This window comes from Phaenicophaeus curvirostris, chromosome 1, assembly GCF_032191515.1.
Source record: "Phaenicophaeus curvirostris isolate KB17595 chromosome 1, BPBGC_Pcur_1.0, whole genome shotgun sequence".
NCBI lineage: Eukaryota > Metazoa > Chordata > Aves > Cuculiformes > Cuculidae > Phaenicophaeus > Phaenicophaeus curvirostris.
In genome coordinates this window covers 132,378,998-132,398,156 of record NC_091392.1, presented here as the reverse complement: position 1 = coordinate 132,398,156, position 19,159 = coordinate 132,378,998, and the positions used below count along the sequence as shown (strand labels likewise).

Below are 19,159 nucleotides of genomic sequence, written 5' to 3'. Positions count from 1 at the left end.
TGAACAGCTGCAAAAGCACAACAAAATCTAAGTACTGGGTTTGGCTTTCCATGGTTCAGAAAATGAGTGGAATTTTAATTGAATCCAGACTTTCTCATGCGTTCATGTTGACAGCATTTATTATTGTAACTGCAAGGGCCAAGCTGATGCTTCCATGTTGTTTAATGAAAGACATTAGTTCACCTAATTCAATAAATTCATCCATGTAATAGAATATATAAACACCCAAATATCATGATTCCCTCAGCTTTTGAAAACACAGTAAAAGAAAAACTGGTGAAAGTAATTGATATTCAAAGTAAGGCTTAGTTTACAAGTAAATTATGTAAGTCCTCTGACTTTTCCCCAGAGGTATGATGCAGTTGTACTCACCAACAAATGATAATATGTTTTGACTTTGAAGCTTGTAATGCAAATGACGGGCAACTTAGTTGTTAATACTTTATCTAGTTCAGTGTTGATCTAAGTGCCTTTGCAGTTTTGTGTTGCGCCAGCCACTCACAATAGAAACTGCTAAAGAACAGGCTGCAGATCTGTAAGCTGTACTGTCCTACCAGCCTACCAGGATCAAGTCAGTTGAGCTATTCAAGGTAATTTTCCAGAGCATGAAATATTATACTGTGTAGTTTTTGCAACTATTATTGAACCATTATTTCTGGGATCAGATGCAGTCAAGTTTTGGTTTGCTTTTTTCCCATTTGATCTTTTTGGTCTTACACTTCCTGGCAGCAGTATTTTCCTGTAACTTTTTCCCCTCTCCCTAAGCATCCTACAGCCATTAAGCACCATTTTCTACTGCTCTGAATCAACATGTATTTCCAACTTCTGGGAATAAGAATGCAATATCTAGGGCTGAGGAAACACCCACTTCTGACTTTGTCTCTGGAACCCAACTGTATGCTATCTTTGCTTTTTCAGCTTTTGGCTGAGACTTGGAGTTGAATGGGTCTACTCTGACCTTCAAGTTTAATAGGGGTAAAAGAAAGGTGATGTTTGGGAGCAGCAGTTTGAGGGTCAAAGAGGTTGCCCTGCACTTGCGTATTTTCTAATACTGTAAGTTTTCCAAAGAAGATTTACAGTTGGGAGTTTACTTTGGGAGCTTCAGCTGCTTCTGAGATGCATCTAGCACAGCCAAGAGTCTTTTTCCCCTTTGGAAAATTTCATCACCATAGTGTATTTGGATCTCCAACCCTGTGCTACTTCTGCGGAGCAAAACATACAGAGCCTGTTAACCTGCTGAGAACCTGACAAAGACTTCACCAAATACAAAAGATGACTGGAAATGGACTGTTATTACCCATCAAAAAACAATAAAGTTACTGTCCTAGAAAGCCTAAATTTCACCAAGTGGCAGATGGGGAGGAAATCACTTAACAGAAAGGAATAACATTTGTTTGTGTCATAGCTGATGAAGGAAAAGCATACGCATATCCACTCACCTGTCTTACTCTCTTTTTTGAGCTTCCTACTCTGAATATTCCTACTGTCTGCAGACCTGCAAGTACAGCACACCAGACAAGCGTTTTATTGTTTAATTTACTGCTGAAAATTGCATTCAAGCAAAGCAATCTGGGCTATACTTAAAAGAATAAGAAAACCACAGTGTGTCTCTGTAAACCTGTACTTACCATGCTGAGGCAAAGCTCAGTTGTCTTGGATTAAGAGCCGTCCACTGTAGTTTTTAAGGAGCTGACATCAGCTAACCTGTAAAAGGCGTCTCTGTGACATTTCTTGTGATGCTATTTTGGTAATGTCACTGCTACTCTGCGAGGGACTGGGGTATGCAAAGAGTCAGGCACTGCTCAACATCTCAAGGTGGCACTTTGAGTACTGACATCAAAGGAAACAGGCAATAAAATCAATACTTACGCACTGAGCTGCTTTGGATACAGGAAGTAGTTGGTGTTTAGGGTTCCCTGCTAGCTCTATATTGTTTGTGAACATAAAGCTAAAGGTTTCCTTCAAAAGGACGTAAGTAGTACACTCAGGCAGATCACAAGAGAGAAAAACATTGCCTGACAGTTGTGTGCAGTTTATAAGGTAGCAATAGCTATTATATAGAGGGAAAGCTATAAAGAAGTATATCTGTACTTCAGGCAAAGTGCAGAAGGTGTGCCTTTTGTGTCATTTAGACTTTAAGGGATTTGGGAATGAGTGTTGCCCGCTACTACATAAAAAAATTACTTTAAACCTCCTTCAAACCACATAGACACTAACAGAATATCAAAGAAACCAGAACACAGTTGTTGAATGGACATACTTTCCTGAGTAGCAGAAACTGAAAAATTTGAAAGTAAATGTCACCTCAGAGGTGACATAGCCTTTAGAAATGAGAATGTGAGTGGAAGTCTTAGAAACTGAGGCAGCTGTGTAGGTATCATTTTACACAGTAAAGCATTTTGGGGTTTTTTGGGTTTTTTTTGGTTTTTTTTCCAAATAGGATTAAATGATCTATAAACTCTAACAAAGGCTATTTCGCAATATTCATTTTCTCTATTGACATACAAGGCATGTAAAATAGTCTTGCAAAACAAATGCCTTTTGACAGTCATGAGGCTACCTTGCTGCTAGAGATGTGTAGCTTTGCAGTGGTGTTTGCACTTGCAAGATTTTCATCGGAAAAACTGACATATGATTTTGCCTTTTAGTTTTTAGTCTCAATATGACACCTCTCCAAATATTCTTCTGTCTCTGCTTAATAGAAAATTACATTGATGGAGTAACATTTAGTAAACCCAGGAACATTGGAAGGGAATCATCTGAGATGGAGATACTTATACTGGGCAAAAACTTGAGGCTGGTTCCCAGTCCTTGTACAAATGAAGTTATTTTTTTTACACTGTGCATCTGCAGGATGTCAAGCCTTTGCAATGCTGGGACATGCTCCCAAGGAAAATAGGGAAAGGTGAACAAGGTCAGGGGCTTTTATGGCTCAAACAACCCACATAAACCATTTTTCAGTCATATAATGTTCAAAATGATAATTTAAAGTATTTGCTAGAAACCCCCAGGTGATTTGCTGCTGAAAAATTGGTCTAAAGGACTTATGCATACATGCCAGTATTTTCAGAATCAGAAACCTGGTCCATCATATAGCCTGGAATGACATTGCTACAGAAACTCCTTTATTATCCCTAAAGCCAACAAGCAATGAACAAACAGCAGTGTCCATCTTCAGCAGTCTTTATAATTCTCTAAGTCAACCAATCCTAATGACTGTTTTGTGGAAGGCAGATTAAACTGAAAACTGAAGAATATCAATATTTGCTCCAAATTATCTCAGATTATTGTGTTGTGGAGTACTACAGTTCACCCTTAGAAAATGCACAGAAAAACATCATAAAGTTGCTTTACAAGGCAACTTCAACTTAAAGCAAATATTTAGTAAAGAATGTTGTATAGAAACAATCTTTGTTATAACAGTAGGTTAAGTGGATTAAAGAATTTATCACAGATGTTCAAGTGATATAAAATCACAATATTCAAAGGATACTCAGCTGAATGGCTTTTTTGGCTGACTCAAGACACTTTTATGATCTCCAAACTCAGCTACCCTTGCTTAAAGGGATGGAAGTCATTCATCTCAAACTTAATCATACCCACATTTATTTGCCAGCCATGGTATCCAAACTCTGTAAAAGGCTAACAATGACTGTGTTTCACAGATTTCATTTGTATATATTTGTAAGCAACATAGTTTTCAATTATGTGTTGTAAAAGCTTAGCGTTGTTGTTTAAATTGCAGTCCCTCATCTGCAGAAGTCTTTCATGCAGAGTCAGTAAATTATTTCTTTCTGGTCAAATTAGGCATCAAATGCATAATTTGGTGTTGCAGCCACCATTTCTTTATGGTTTGTTTATTATCTGGCCACGTGATAATTCTGCATTGCTGTGGCCAAGTTATTTCAATTCTCATTAAAAACGTTTACAAGACTAAGACACATTGGGAGAGACGCTGAACAGATACCTTGATGAACTATTGTTTCTGTATTACATAAAGCTGGTGGGAGGTTAGTGTATGGACAATAACGAAGACATGAGAAGAATACTGGACAAGAGTTTATAATTTCCTTTGGAGAGTAGCAGGCCTGAGCCTTAGACTGGTCAGGATGACTCAAGCCAGGGACAAACTGAATAGGCAGCCTGCAAGTCTTGTAGTGACCAGGAAAAAGCTTCTTGAGGCTCAATATAATTTAGCATGTGATTTTTTTCTTTCTCTAAGCCTCTATCTTCAAGTGCTGTTTCTAGTTAAGTCTTGCACCATAACATAAACAGTTAATTTAGCTCTTATACTTTAAGATCCACTCGTTGTGAAGAATGATTCTAAGCCAAGTGGCACATTTTCATTCTCGAGGATAAACCTGTAGGGTATGAAGAGCAGCTCCTGCAGAGCAGAGTACTCCAATACAAGATGAATGACTTCCAAGAAATGTCCCTTCCCCTGCCCTGCATGGGCTGATTTGCAAGACTGAAGGATAGCTCCCTAGTTGAGGAAGATATCATCCAAGTAACTGTGAGACAGTATCTTTAGCGAGAGGCAAAATAGCAGGGAAAGCATCTGACTTTCAAAGATGTCCTTGCAACTGGAAATATACGCTTGCTTCTCAAAACATGCATTTATTTATATTATTGGAATAAATACATCTGCGACACCTGGGAAAATGAAATATTCTTACCATGCTTTTCCAGGTGCTGGCAGCAACTATCTACAAGCCGGGGAACCTGCCTGTAAATAGGGTTCAGGCTTAGTTTCTTATCTCTTGCCTTTTCTTTCTTGCTCTGAGCTTCCGCTGGCAAAGAGAGCTGGAGAGCTTCTAACAATCGTGACTGATTGTCATCAAGGTCTGTAATGGAGTCCACAGACATTGCGCCCTGTAAAATACACACACACGAACAATCAGTAGGACTGGAGAAATCTAGATGCCACAGGACCTTATTCAACAAAGACTTGCCTACCTGCATTTTAAACAAACTAATATAAAAACACAATTTGCTAAACAGTTTTTGTAAATTAATCTAATAATTGACCTTAAAAAAAAAAGGAAGTAAGCTATCTAAGTGATGTTTCTTATAACTCATGGAAGACTTATATTTAAAACACAATGAAGTTCTTAATTGTTTTTTATTGACACACATCTCTAAATAGTTACTGCATCCTCTAGAATGCGACTTTGACCTTGATTTCTGATGTTCCTCCGAGAAACATTTGCTTGATTCTCCTCACCATTTCCTGTCAAAAGGAAACAAACAAACAAACAAAAAACCCAAACAAGACTCTCTGGCTATGAGCCATGTGTGCAATATTCTAAATTGAATACTTTTCAGTTTTGTTTTTAAGAGTTTGGTGTTTCAGACATCAAAATTGATTGACTGACACTAAAAATCTTAAAACAATCCTCACCGCTGCAGCTCCAGGGCAGTTCCTATACAACAGCTGCCCTCCTTGTACCCTTTCCTTTACTGGTCCTTCCCTGTCTGCAAAGCATCCTCACCTCATGAATCATTATTATCACAGTGAGACTTAAGTCGGATTCAGATCCCTAAAATAGATGTAAATACAGTCAGTTTACAATTATCCTTGGGCATTTTATCAGAGTTGTGGATTAACTGGTACACTGAGCTGGCTTTAGGATGAGTGACCTTGAATTCAGTGGCTGAAGTACAGTACTGCTTGACAATACCAAGTCTAGGCCAGCTCTGATTTTGAATTTCAAAGTGCCCAGGAACCTCTACCAACATAGTCTATGGATCCAGCTCAAACTCAGCCAGCCCTATTAATTTGTCTGACAGCTGCGGGAAGATGCAGGAGATCATGCACATTGCTGCCCACTGCTCCAGGACTATTAACACAGACACAAAGCTACTTGGACTATAATGCTCAGTAACTGGAAGAAAGAAGTCATTTTCCATTTACTAGGCATTATATTCGAACATAATGGATACCAGTCCTTGCTCCACCATGACAAGCTCACATTCTAAATAAACTGGGGAAGTCTTTAGCTAGGCACATAGAAACTATAAAGGAAAGTGGAGATAAAAGAGGGGATGGAAAGAGCAAAAAGAAAATGGAGGCTAAAGGGATGGCAGTGGAATGATCAGATGAGGCTTTTCTTTGCTTTTTAGAGGTTAGAGATGACTTCTCTTTTGAAAAGATGAGCAAGATTACAGAGTATGCATGAGATAAGTACCATTCATCTTCACTGCATACATTATGCTATTTGAGCAGTAAAAGTGAGCCCCTGATACATCAATAAATTTTGGCTCCATTATTTATATGTAAATAATATATTAACAGAGAGTCAGAATACCCTTTATAATAAGCCCATGGAAAGCATCTTGCTGGATGACCAGGGTCTCAACTTCCAACTGGTGGGCAAAAATCCAACACTGAAATACAGCAACAATGATTTCTTCCTAGCTCTCAAGGAGGGACAAATGAAAGCACTAATACCGTGAACTCTGTGGCCACCATTACCTTCTATCCATTACTGAAAGCCTCAGTTGAGTGTATATCAGAATACAGAAAAGTGAATGACACAAATAAGTGAACAGTGATAAAAGATACCTCCAATTTCAGTTTAAGAGGACTGCACTCCAGGTCTCTGTGCAGCATTTATGTGAGAAATTAGTTGTATCAACTGCATGCACTAATAAATCAATTATTTTTTTTTTAAGCAAATGCTTTGATATAGTTGAAAAAAAAAATAAAAGTGCAACACTGCCCAAGAGATAAACGTTATAAGCAGCACAGGCTTCTTTACTATCCCCTACAGAACCTCAGGGCAATGGACTAAGTACACTAAAAAGCAGAAGTATAAAGCCAAAGACAGACAAGATATGGGATATGAGTAGATACTAACGTTAAATAATTGACAATTCATGAAGTATATTACTAAATAACTGAGGTTCACCCCCAGGAGAAGATGCCAGCTCCCTCCACATCACACTGCACACCTTAGTCTACTCTTGCTTCTCTGTAGGTGAATCATGTGCTATTGCATCCACATGACTATGGACTAAAAGGTCAAATTCAACCCACTGAAAGCTGTAATCCTGGTATTAAAAAACAAAACCAAACAAGAAAAAAATCCACAGTTTATAGGAAACCTATTCCTTGGACGTAACAAAGCAACTAGGTTCCTTTTGCTTGATAGTTGGTCAAATGCATGTTAGTGATCTTATCAAACTTCGTGAAAAGAACAGCAGATGACCTATATCTGGACACATGAATTATCTCCTATAAAAACAGGTTCTGAAGCCAAAGGGCGTATACAGCGAATTGCTATTTTTTGTCACAGCCTATGCCAAATTCTGAAAGAAGCTGGCAGGTCCCCACTCACACATTCAAGTGGACTTTAAAATTTTGCGTAAACACAACTATCCATTTATATGGTCCAACCAGGTTAACAGATGTGCATTGTGCCTAATACAAGATAAACAAACATCTTCAAATATCATGCTTTCAGCTGTTTGTAGGCAAAATGTAGACACTGAAAGCTTCAGCTGACAGCTACCCATCTTACATGTAGGATTTAACATTACACCCAAACCACCACATTGTGTTCTGCTGCCAAAGGCATCTTTATAGCCCGTATGGAGAAATGTCCTTCAAAGAGCCTGGTACAAATTTACTCTGACAACTTCTTATCACTGAGGACATAATTAGAATTAAATCACAGGGATTTTTATTAATATTAGGATATGGATTAATAATTAGATTTATTTCCAAATTCATGGAGCTATATTAACATAAGCATACATAAAAATCACATCAGTTTAGTCTTCCTCAGATGCAAAATGACATTGAAGACAGATGGAATCTGTTAAATCTAAAATACTTAGACAGAAGAAGGTAGATAACGGGAGTGAATAGGAAGACATCTAAATCATCTTTTTGCCACTCTGGGATCTGTAACAAACTTGCACAGTCCACATGGTCTTTTCCCACTAGCACCAGAGAAAGAAGATTTTCACTGCAGTTAAGAATTTTCTGGTACTGACCAGACCGGCTTTGATCAAAAAAAAATCAGTGTTTGAAAATGACAGAAGAAATCACAATCCACAGAATCAACAAGGTTTTTTCCTGGTTCAGCTATATCCTCTGGAGCTACTGACAGGCACTACATCATGATGGGTCTACTTACACGTCTCCTTGCTCGTGGCGCTGGCTCCGGTGTGTTAGGAGAAGTGGACTCATTTGGTGTTTCTGAGGTTGAGCTAAGAGATGAGTTACTGCTTGAAAGATCTTTGTTCTGCCTTTTAGTTCCAAATGGCAAAAGGAAGGCCACAAAATCTGAAACTTCTTTTTGTTCTTCTCTCTGAGAGTCTTGCTTAAGCTTGTAGGCCCGGTCATTAGCAATTACTTGAGACAAGGGCATTCCAAAAGCCTGGGGAATAAATTCTGCAACAACAAAAAATAATATTTGTTGAACATCTGATATTTATTTAGTACAAAAATAAAGTATTAAGCTATTAAAAACAAAAACCATCTGAAGTCCCTTATAGATACACGATAATTCCAATGAGGTACTGGACTGTATCATCATCATCACACCACCACCACCATTATTCTAACAATAAAATAATAGTGGAGACATGCCAGGTAATTGTAGCCTATGGTACCTTAACCCTATTTGCCATTGGATCCTTCAAGACATAGCACACAAAATCTCGGGAAATGGCCTGGGAGCAGATCTAATTAAGACCTTAACTTCCACTGAAAGGAACTGGAAGTCAGGTACCTCTGGCCACATCTAGATGGTGCAGAGGGCCCTCAGAGGTTCTTGTAACCTAATCATGAGACTGGGGAGCCTGACTGGATCAGTGTTACAGCAGCCAGTTTAATAGCAGTATATTAGTATAAAGGTCCCTTGTAATTGTACAAAAATACATACAGACACACAAAAATAGAGGAGAATACAGGTTTATCTCTATTAACAAAAAGAACATAATCCCATCCCACATGACTATAACTGTAATGTACAAAACCGGCATGTACTTCAGGTCTCAGAGTAAAACTTTAATGAGTAAAGATCAAAGTTCTTCCTGGGACTAAATGTCTGACTCTATCTTCGATGACATCTTCCAATTTCATCTGTGCTTGTATTATCATTAAGATCAAAGTAAAGTAATGAAAAAAGAGTATATTTTATGGATCTTGAATGAAGACACTACTAGTCTATCATACTAGGGCCTGTTGTTCTGATTTGGTGTGAAACATTACTGATTTTTACAAGTATGAAATGTTAAGACAGTCAGACAAAGCTAAATCAGTAAGCAGAGCCTCACATATCAAGCAAGTGGAGAGGCGACCTCTGCATCAAATGACATCTAAAACCATCCACATTTAATTTAGTAGAATAAAGAATATCATAATTTGGGTATCAAGCAATGTGAGGATTGCCAGTTTCAGAGTCCAGAGTTAGACTTGTCCCTCTTGCACCCAACAGAGTGTGCTCACGAAATAATGGGAGTATTAGTATTAATTTTTTTTACCATTCTGAATTATCTTGCCAACAAGCATTTAAGATCACATACGTGAGACACAAGCAACATGACTCCACTTCTTCCTGCCTAATAGGGTACATTCCTGTTTATCTGTCCTTCCACAACATGTGCTGAGAAAAGCCACTGAGCCAGATGAAATCCTGAACATGAAATATTTCTCTGGTTTTGGTTTACAGCCACTTGTGCTTCAAATTGGAGTATGTAGTCCAGTGATAACCAGCAGCATGCTGATCAACTACAGCACTAGGATCAACTAGGACCAGATAGCAGGAGATAAGATCTCGGCGCTGCTTCATTAAGGGAATTTCATTAAAATTGACCCTCTCTCTGACATCGTTATGTACTGGCTGGTATTTTGAGGTAGGTGTTGCTCCTCCTTGAAAACTCTCAGGTGTGGGATGCCAGGTTTTTAGTTGCTTTTGCTTAACTTGCCTTTGGAGCAGTGAAAGGGCACTGAGCCTCTACTCAACTCAAGGCTGCTTTGCTGTCAGCCTCCTCTTCAGAGGATGTGAACCACTTCCTCTATTTCTCAATGTCTGGCAGAGATGGTGAACTGGATGAAAACCAGCTGGCTGATTTTCAGACTAAATACAGATGGAACTGATGCTGGCTGGCAGTGGTAATTAAGTTAAAGAATTGGCAAAACCAGTAACTTCTTGCTTGCTTATTCAAATGAAGGGACTAGGTTGCACCTCTGCAGATTGGCTACAGTCTCAAGTTCTCACCAAAATTGGATTGTGTGTGCGCCATGGGGAGCATATTTTGCTCACCACTCTTCAGAAGTAGTCAATTTCAACAATTTCCTTCTTGGACAGTTAATGTTATGCCATTCTGACATTCCAGATTCATTAAAAAAAAAAAAAAAAAGAAGAGTTGTACTCATGCTAAATACGTGGGAGAAAGGGTGCTGACTTCAATGATAGACGTGCAGGTTTGAGGCTCTGGTGTCACAATCAAACTAGAAGTTCCAGAGCCTACTTACTGCTGGAGGCTGGGGTTCCCTGCTCTTGGAGAAGTTTAATTTATATGAAGAAATGTTCCTCAGAGTAGGGGCTCAAACTTTGGTCTGTTGTACATATGCAAAGTGAGTGCCAAAGCTACTCAGTTAGTAAAAGCAACATAAAATTGATGACTTATTCAATCAATCATCAGAGTGGGCAGCTTATATATTAATTTTGCAGAAAGTACCACATAAAAACGCAAAACAACCTGGCAGACTCAGCAATCAATACGGAAATTCAGACTCATATCCTTAGCCTGAACAGAGGCATATATAAGGACTTGACTTTTGATGCATTCTGTTCTTCAGCGTGTACTGGCACAGAAGACTATTTCCTATTTTGGCTAAGTACACAATTTCTTTTACCAGAAAGTCCATCTTGCAACTGAAGAAAGTTTCTTAACAAAATTTTGATCGAAACTGATATGTTCCTTTTTGTGACGGTAAATCAGCATTTTCTAATAAAAAGCATCACAGAACAACTCCCAGCCAGATCAAATAAGAGCTTCAGTGATCAGAAATCCTTTTCCCTGCTAATCAGATGATGATATCCAAGATGTCGACCCACACAGTTAGCTTCCTTGGCCTTATGCCACACCATCCAAGTATAGTTTTGAAGACTTCTCTGAAGTTTCAGCTGGTGAAAATTGTGGTTTTCACCCCACAAACCATAGCAGCCTATTAAGAAACAGTGAGGTCTATACTCTAGTCCCTAATGAGGCTTTCAATGTCAATGAAGTGAACAACATACAATACAGCAACTTTGTACATTCTCCTTACCACTTGTTTCTTTTGGTTTTGTTTTTTTTTTTCTCAAGTACAGCTTAAGTGCTGTTTTTGAGCTGCTAAAATCCCGTGATCAACATCTACTGAGGTGCTTGCACTGCCTCTATTTAAATGATAGGAACAGTGAGAGACAGTTCAGAGAAAAACATGCTCTAAAAGGGGTATTTAAATGGAGATGGGTCTCTAATTCAAGCTTCCCAGCTAGGCAGAAAGGGTAACTCTGTTTAGCCAAGTGAAATGTTCCAGAGAGAGAGAGAGTGATGGAGGCAAGAAAATAAGGACAATGGAAACCTTGATCCATAATGGGAATGGCAAAACTCCCTCCATATGAAGTTTTTTCAAAACACTGCATTGACTCCAGAAGGCTCAAGATAAGATCATGTTCCCAGCGCATCAGCTCTGTGGCTGAAACTCCCTTCTTTAGCTATTTGGAGCTCCCTGACCTTCAAGGTGTGACACAAGGCTTGCATAAGGCTTTCCCAAGCAGTTAAGACTTTTTTTTTTTTGCAGGGTGTAGGTCTTATTATCTTTTTTATTTGTTGTGTTTTGAAAAAAAGAGGTTCTTCAATTGTTTAGTTGACTTCAGTACAAAATACAACACAGCATCACTTAAAACTCTTGTTTGCCTAAAGAGCATGAGAAACATTTTAGCAGTTTTTAAAAAAGCATAGTGGAATGCTGGAAAAGCTTGGAAAAAAACATACTGCTAATAAACTGTAACAAAAAAGAATCTTCACCTATTCATCTCTCTTCTTAGGCTGTGCCAAGACGTACTGATATCATGGCAGGTTGAATTACTGAAGAACAAAGGCAAACATTAAGAAATACCTCCAAATTTATTGAGCATGGCTAGGAAGTAAACATGGAAGACATTGTTGAGAATTCTTTAGTAAGGTAAAATCAATCATCTACTGCTGGATTTGCATATACCATACAGTTACCAAGAAGGCCTTTTCTCAGAAACTCCAGCTTGCGGAGCAGCTCTGCTAAAGGCCCATGGATGAGCCTGTCAAGTATTTACATTCCATGCAGAAAAAAAGAGCAAAAAGGATGGTTCTCTGTTGCTCATCAAATCACATAACAAATGATTATTATTTCTGATCAGGTGACTCAGTTCACCTGTATGGTTTACTGGTACCAAGGCAAAATGGAGCTGCTTTACAGACTAAATCTTCTAGGATAAATCCATTCTGGGAGGTAACTCTCTCAGGAATGCTTGTGTGTACTGCCCAAGGAAGCAAGCTGACACCGACCCCTGTGTGACTGGCAGGCGACGGACAAGAGGCTCCACTCTGCTGCTGTCAAAATTAGCAGTGAATTTGTAAAGGAACAGTATCCAGCCTCCAGCATGCAGAGCATCCTGTGAATTTCAGATTCTAAGCAGCACTGACATTTTACTGTTCCTCCAGCCTGAGTACTGTTTGTCAGAAGCTAAAACAAATGTTTGGAGACATATGTTGATGGCACAACTGAGAATCACTAAGGCCATTAGTAACAAGGAGGTAGGGTAGAGAAAAGCAAAAACACTGAGTGATGGAAACTGAAAATTTTGCTTAAATATCCAGGCGGAGTGCTGTTCTCCTGTTTTGCCTGTTTACATCCAGCAAGTTTTGCTACATCCTGCTCTAGTGAGTCAGTCTAAGATGGAAAACAATTGAAAAAAACGCTTGCTTTAGATTTTTTTGCCTTCTAATGAGATGATGGCAGATGTACCTGTCAAAAAGTACAAATAAAGATAAGAATCTCACTGAAAGTGAATTCAATTCTACTTGACTGTCTTTGTTGGCCTTCAAAAGTATAACAGTTCGCTGAAACTCTAATTTAACAGACAGGTTGATCAACTGATCTATCTAAATAAAAAATGATGTTAGGACAGTGAAAACTCATACTGGACCAGGTCCTAAAATACAAATTATTGTAATATCCGAATAGTCCTAGAAGAAGCCACCTGCTGAGGTTGAACGCTGTGGTGAGTTGACCCTGGCTGGATGCCAGATGCTGACCAAGCCACTCTATCACTGCCCCTCCTCAAGCTGGACAGGAGAGGGAAAAGCATATCAAAAGGCTCATCGGTTAGGGTAAGGACAAAGAGATCATTCAGCAATTACAGTCATAGACAAAACAGACTTGACTTGGGGAACTGAATTTAATTTATTGCCAATGACTCAAAGTAGGGTAATGAGAAAATAAACCAAATCTTAAAAAAACCCAACTTTCCTCCCCCTGGCTTCTTCCTGGGCTCAACTTTACTCCCAAATTCTCTACCTTCTCTCCCAACAGCACAGGGAATAGAGGTTGTGGTCAGTTCACCACATATTGTTTCTGCCACTCCTTCCTCCTCAAGGGGAGGACTCCTCACCCTCCCCCCCTGCTCCACTGTGGGGTCTCTCCCAATGGAGACAGTCCTCCACAAAGCTTCTTCAAAGCAAGTCCTTCCCACGGGATACAGTTCTTCACACAAACCCAATACAAGTGGAGAACAGTGCTGGGCACAAACTGGAGGGATGTCATACCTCCCCAGAAAGACTGACTCCAGAAGTCTTTACCCTAGGGTGGTTCAGCGCACCAAAGTGCTAAAGGAGAGGGACTGTCAGGCAGGACCAAGGACACAGATCCTCCCGGCTCTTTTTCAGGAACTGTCCACACCCAAAGACACAAAGCTGACAACAAGCACTGCAAGCTAAACCAGACACACACCTCGTGCACCAAGACTTTCATCATTCATCCCCAGTGATCAGTATGGTGGCCTTTTTTTTTATCACCTCTGTGGCTCCCTGTGCCAGGCACATCTGGGTGATCTCTAGTTGCAACTCCCATGCAGGGTCACACAGTGCTGCATGATTGTCAGGATTAACCTTCAGGAACCTGTCTATCCAAAAAAAAGACTTCTCAGGTGGCATATACTTCACGCAAGACCTAACACTGTGGCCCCCTTGGTTGTTACTTGTCCTGGTATGTGGGTTCTCCCAGGGTTGGATATAAGAATCTCATAATGTTTGGAATTGATTATATACTCTTCAAACTGCAACTGTGCTTACTAAAGTGACACTGAAGGGATGGAAATGCTTTTTGCACTAAGGCAGCCACAACTCATCTGCATAAAATCTTCTGGGAGTCTGCTTCCCTGCTTCCCCTCTGATGTCCTGTGGCCTGATCTCGCCTTTTCCTTCTCACAGTAGTGCTGCTGGACTAGTTACCACCCCATCTTCCCACCAAAACCCCCAAAAGAAACAGAATGAAGGCATTTCTTTTGGGCATAAGGACTAGGGACCTGCCCAGGTGGGTAAGTGTATGCTCCTGGTCTTTTGTGTGAGCACACCCGTGTCTATAGTGTAGTTGCCCAATAATGGAAGATACTCTATACAGTAAACCATAAAAATGCTTGTTAAAAAAACCATCATGGAACGAACAAAGATAATACTTCCAGCTCACTGTGGCACACATGCTGAAGGAGATTAACACCGACTTTGGGTAAGACAAAGATCACTGCTCAAGGAAGGTGGTGCAGCTCGGATGCAATGTGAGCATGATGGGTTTATCCTTACAGAGACCGGCAGCACAAGGCCTTACATTTTTCTTTTCAGAGCCAAATCACCACCTGAAAGCTGGGAGACGCTATCCCTCCTAAGTCTTAAGGCTGGGGGAGATGTTGGTGCTGCTGCTTCCCACAGAAGAACAGCCAACTCTGCCAGGTTAACGGCCTGCATGGCACAATCCAGCACTTTCCTGGTTGCTCATCTCCTCTGCCATCATGGATTAAGAATCTCCTCAGCAAATATTCATGGGGCTGATGATCTTTAACAATGCAGTAAGGCAGAGAAGAGTGCACTAGAAACAACCATAGACAAAAACCATGAGAAGCAGGGCGCATATGCTGCTATCTAGTCTACTTTTACCTAATATTTGCCAAGCAAGGCTTCTTTTCACTCTGCTGATACAACCTGGCTGGGAACCTGACTCCTTGCAGTTTCCTGGCCCTCTGTACCCTTACTGGCCAACCTGACACTGTCAATACAGATATCCTGAAGGAAGAAGAGAACTACAAATTCCACTGTTTGAGTAGTACTGGAGTATTTTCCGCTCAATGGGTGCTCCAACAGTATTTTATACGTGGAGAGAGCACATAAGACATCTCTATAAATGAGAATGAGGCAGTGGAAGATGAAAGAAAGAGGGTAAAACAGAGGAGTACATGTTTAAAATTCCTGAAGCTGGAAGAAAAAAAAAAGGGGAATTAAAGTTAATAGACTCAGCATAAGCTTTTTTTAAAAAATGCTTGGATATAGTTAACCAGAAGATACGAGCAATGCTGAAAAACAGGAAGTAAATAAATATATACAAGGATGAATAAGTACAAAGTGCTGATCTTTACTGTGGGCAACTACCGAGCTCTAAATGGCAAAGCACACACAGAAAATCCATTGTAAAGAAAACAAAGTATATGCCCAAAGTTACTAACAGAATAAACACTATAGAATCATAGAACAGTTCAGGTTGGAAGAGACCTTAAAGATCATCTAGTTCCAACGCCCCTGCCACGGGCAGGGACACCTCCCACTAGATCTGGGTGCACAAGGCCCCATCCAACCTGAATAGCCTTGAACGCCTCCAGGGATGGGGCAGCCACAACTTCCCAGGGCAGCCTGTTCCAGTGCCTCACCACTGTCATGCATGGCAGACACACATACACACGCTCTCCCTAAACAGAAATGTAATAGCAGAAAATAATACTATCTGTAAGTGCTCAACAAACATAGTTGTGTAATTATCAGATAAAGAGGTCAGCTGAAATAAAATGAGGCTACAAGGAAATCACAACAGAGTACAACACAATGTAATAAAAAATTTTGTTTGAAAGATCTTTGTTAACAGAGAATTTAGAGGAATAAAGAGCAACTCCGGGTGCTAAGGATTTGTATGCATCACCAAAGGAAGTCATCAGTTCTCTAGGCACTGCACCAAAGAGGCATTGGAGGAGTTCTGGAATTGCAAAGATCCACCAGGCATAGGTGAAACAACAAAATCTGGTCTTCAGTGTATTACCAAATCAAGAGACTGCCAAAGTTGTGCTATCCACATGGGGGTGAAAGATAAAAGCGCCCAGCACATCAAAAACTTGTGAGACAGCATTTTTTTTTGTTTGTTTAAAAAAAAGAACTAAGTGGTTAACTGTTTCCAATTCAGAAGAGCATCCTGCTGACCCCTATAAAGTTCAATATTGGGCAAACGCACTGAAAAGCAGGGAAGGTTTTACACAGAACTATTTTCCTTTGCACTTCAATTGCATGAAGAACTATGGGGGAAAAAGGCAAGGAAACTAAGCAATATAATGACTGCTTAATTACAATGCATTGACAGGAACAGTACAAGATAGGTATTTTCCCAAAGGTAGCTCTAAAATCATTAAACTTCTTCCTTAAAGATTCCTTTTGCTCATGGCTCAGTCCTATAGCAAGTAATTCTCATAACTAATGAAAGATTTGGCACTCAGCACCTAACATGCGAAGCCACTGAATTTATCCAAACAAATGTGTCAGGGGATTTTCAGTTTTAGAAAGGTTAATGCAAATATTTTCCACAGCCATTTTTAAATCAAGAAAATAATAATCCCATCTAAGAAGTCACAAAACAAACAAAAAAATAAAAGGAAAATATTTTCTTCCTCACAAATATCTAAAGTAACTTTGAAACAGGGACCTTCATTCTTTCAATGGAAGTTCCATCTTTCTTTGAAACTAGATGACAAGTAATAACGCAAGTCTAGTGGAGTAGGACACAGCCCATAATACTGACTAGTGTCCAAACAAAAAGCGTACAACCATATCTGTAAATCCATGTTACATAGACTCTATTAAAATTCAACTGATTGCTAGCACTGAAGCGCATCTATATTTTAAAAAATGGCTATTTTCCTAAGGTTTAAAAAAGAAAAGTAAAGAAATTGACTTGCTTTACAAATTGGAAAAGGAGAGTGTAAATGAAGGTAGATGACTTGATCATGTTATCCAGACCACACTCTGCACTAGATGGTGAAAATGGGGAGAAAGGACAATGAAGGAAAGATGCAGTCTTTTAACTCCTCCTTTTCTCCCAGGAAATAAACTTTCAGTTTAAGAGATCTAGGTTATACTAATGACAAAGAGAAAAGATAAGACAAAATTTTCAACATGGAACTGAATACCTAGGCAGTGCATCAGATTAATAGCATTCTCTTACTCCAGAAAGTATACAATTAAGACTAAAGAAACCTCATTTGCAAAACTAAGATCCAATCAGTAAACATGTACTTATTTTGTTTTACCTTTGTCTCTGTTCTTCTCCTTTCCTAATGAGTCCAGTTTCTTTCTTAATGATTTCTTCCTCTTTTGTCCATCTGTAAGAGGAAATAAGGGTTAAAAAAAGTGAAGTAAGAGAAGAGAAACAATTCTGAACAAACTGCTGCACAAGCTGTAGGAAGGTGGAGTGAGATGGCCATGGTACTTGGAGTCCAGGAGGGTGAAGGTTTCATTTCACAATGGCTAGGGGTGTCACAGTCCTTCAGTCCAAATGAGTGCTGCTTTGCTTGCCCAAATGCAGAGGTTGTTCTGGGGAACCAAAGTAGTATCCCCCACTGCATGTTACTGGGCACAACTACTTATGTGGTCACACAGACTATGTGGCAGAATGGAAAACTGATTTTGAAGAATTAACAATGGAGACTTGTTGCTGGATGCTCTTGATAGCAAGGTACCACAAACTTAAAAGGTACTAGTTAGCCCTCACTGATTGTCACAAGACTGATTCAGGTGTGGAGTTGAAGGTAGTATTTGGAGAGGGAAGATCACTAACCTCCAGGATAAACTCTGCATGCCAGTTATATCAGTTGAGTGATAGCTGACCACCTTCACATGACCCATCTGATCTGAATTCACACTGGGAGACTGCAGTTTGATACGGCATGTCGAGACTGGTTGAGATGGATTAGCGTCTCAGAGAAACATTGTTCTGATACCCTCCATATCATCTAAGTATTCACTAAGGTATTAAGGTCCAAAGATCTTAAGCAACAATGCAGGCAGGTTCATTCTTGAAACAACTACGTCAAAAGGCTGGCTATCATTATTTCCTTCAGCAGCATCTTTTAACATCAAAAGTCAACAAAAACGCACTTTATTTATTAGGTCTCAATGAATACCAGGGATTAAGACACTGGCCTGCTTTAACTTGTACCTTTTGAATTTTTTAAGTTCCAAAGCAATAGAAAGGGTCTAACATAGAGATTAATACTAACACTAACAGAGGCACTACTCTAGCTAAAGGTTAATGAATAACATGTACCTTTGCCTTATTGGTTTTGTAATACAGCAAAACCTCAAGAATTAATACATCATATCTGCGTTTCACTTCTACGGTAAGAAGGTCATCAAATAATCTGCCTCAACATTTTTTTTTTTCTAGTTATGTAAACCAGTGCCTTATATGGTTGTTCACCATAGGGAACATAGGACAGAGCGGTGAATTGGACCTCAGTGGATGAACTGTCATCTTTGCAATTAGGGGTTGAGAGAACGCAAGTTGTTTCTTCAGTTTTCTCTCAACTCCTATGGAAAGCCATGCCAAGAACGTTACTCAAGAGACAACTGGACAAGTTCTGACTTTCTCATAGTCACTTGATATCCTTTTCCTTTAAAACTGGCATTTCTTTTTACCTTATGTAACTGTGGCTTGATCAACTCCACTTGCACTCTGCATTTCTTTAGAGCTTATTTGCTCCCAGCACCCACTTGAAGTGTGATACGCAGTTCCTGTCTCTTGAGCTACATTGTTATTTGCTGATTAGGTTAGCCTCCCTTTTCTGCATCTGCTCTGGTGAGATGTCATCTCTGA

At 39.6% G+C, this 19,159-nt stretch overlaps 1 protein-coding gene across 5 annotated transcripts in view; it reads right to left on the bottom strand.

Annotated features, from left to right (window-relative positions):
• Positions 1-19,159, bottom strand: part of ARHGAP6 (Rho GTPase activating protein 6) — a 329,176-nt gene that overhangs the window by 22,469 nt on the left and 287,548 nt on the right. For all 5 annotated transcript variants that reach the window (XM_069874629.1, XM_069874636.1, XM_069874645.1 and 2 more), the window contains exons 3-6: positions 17,595-17,666; positions 8,145-8,401; positions 4,677-4,872; positions 1,440-1,495 (exon numbers count right to left, since the gene is read on the bottom strand). In XM_069874629.1, the coding sequence (XP_069730730.1) occupies positions 1,440-1,495; positions 4,677-4,872; positions 8,145-8,401; positions 17,595-17,666 (581 nt within the window). The remainder of the gene's footprint in view (positions 1-1,439; positions 1,496-4,676; positions 4,873-8,144; positions 8,402-17,594; positions 17,667-19,159) is intronic.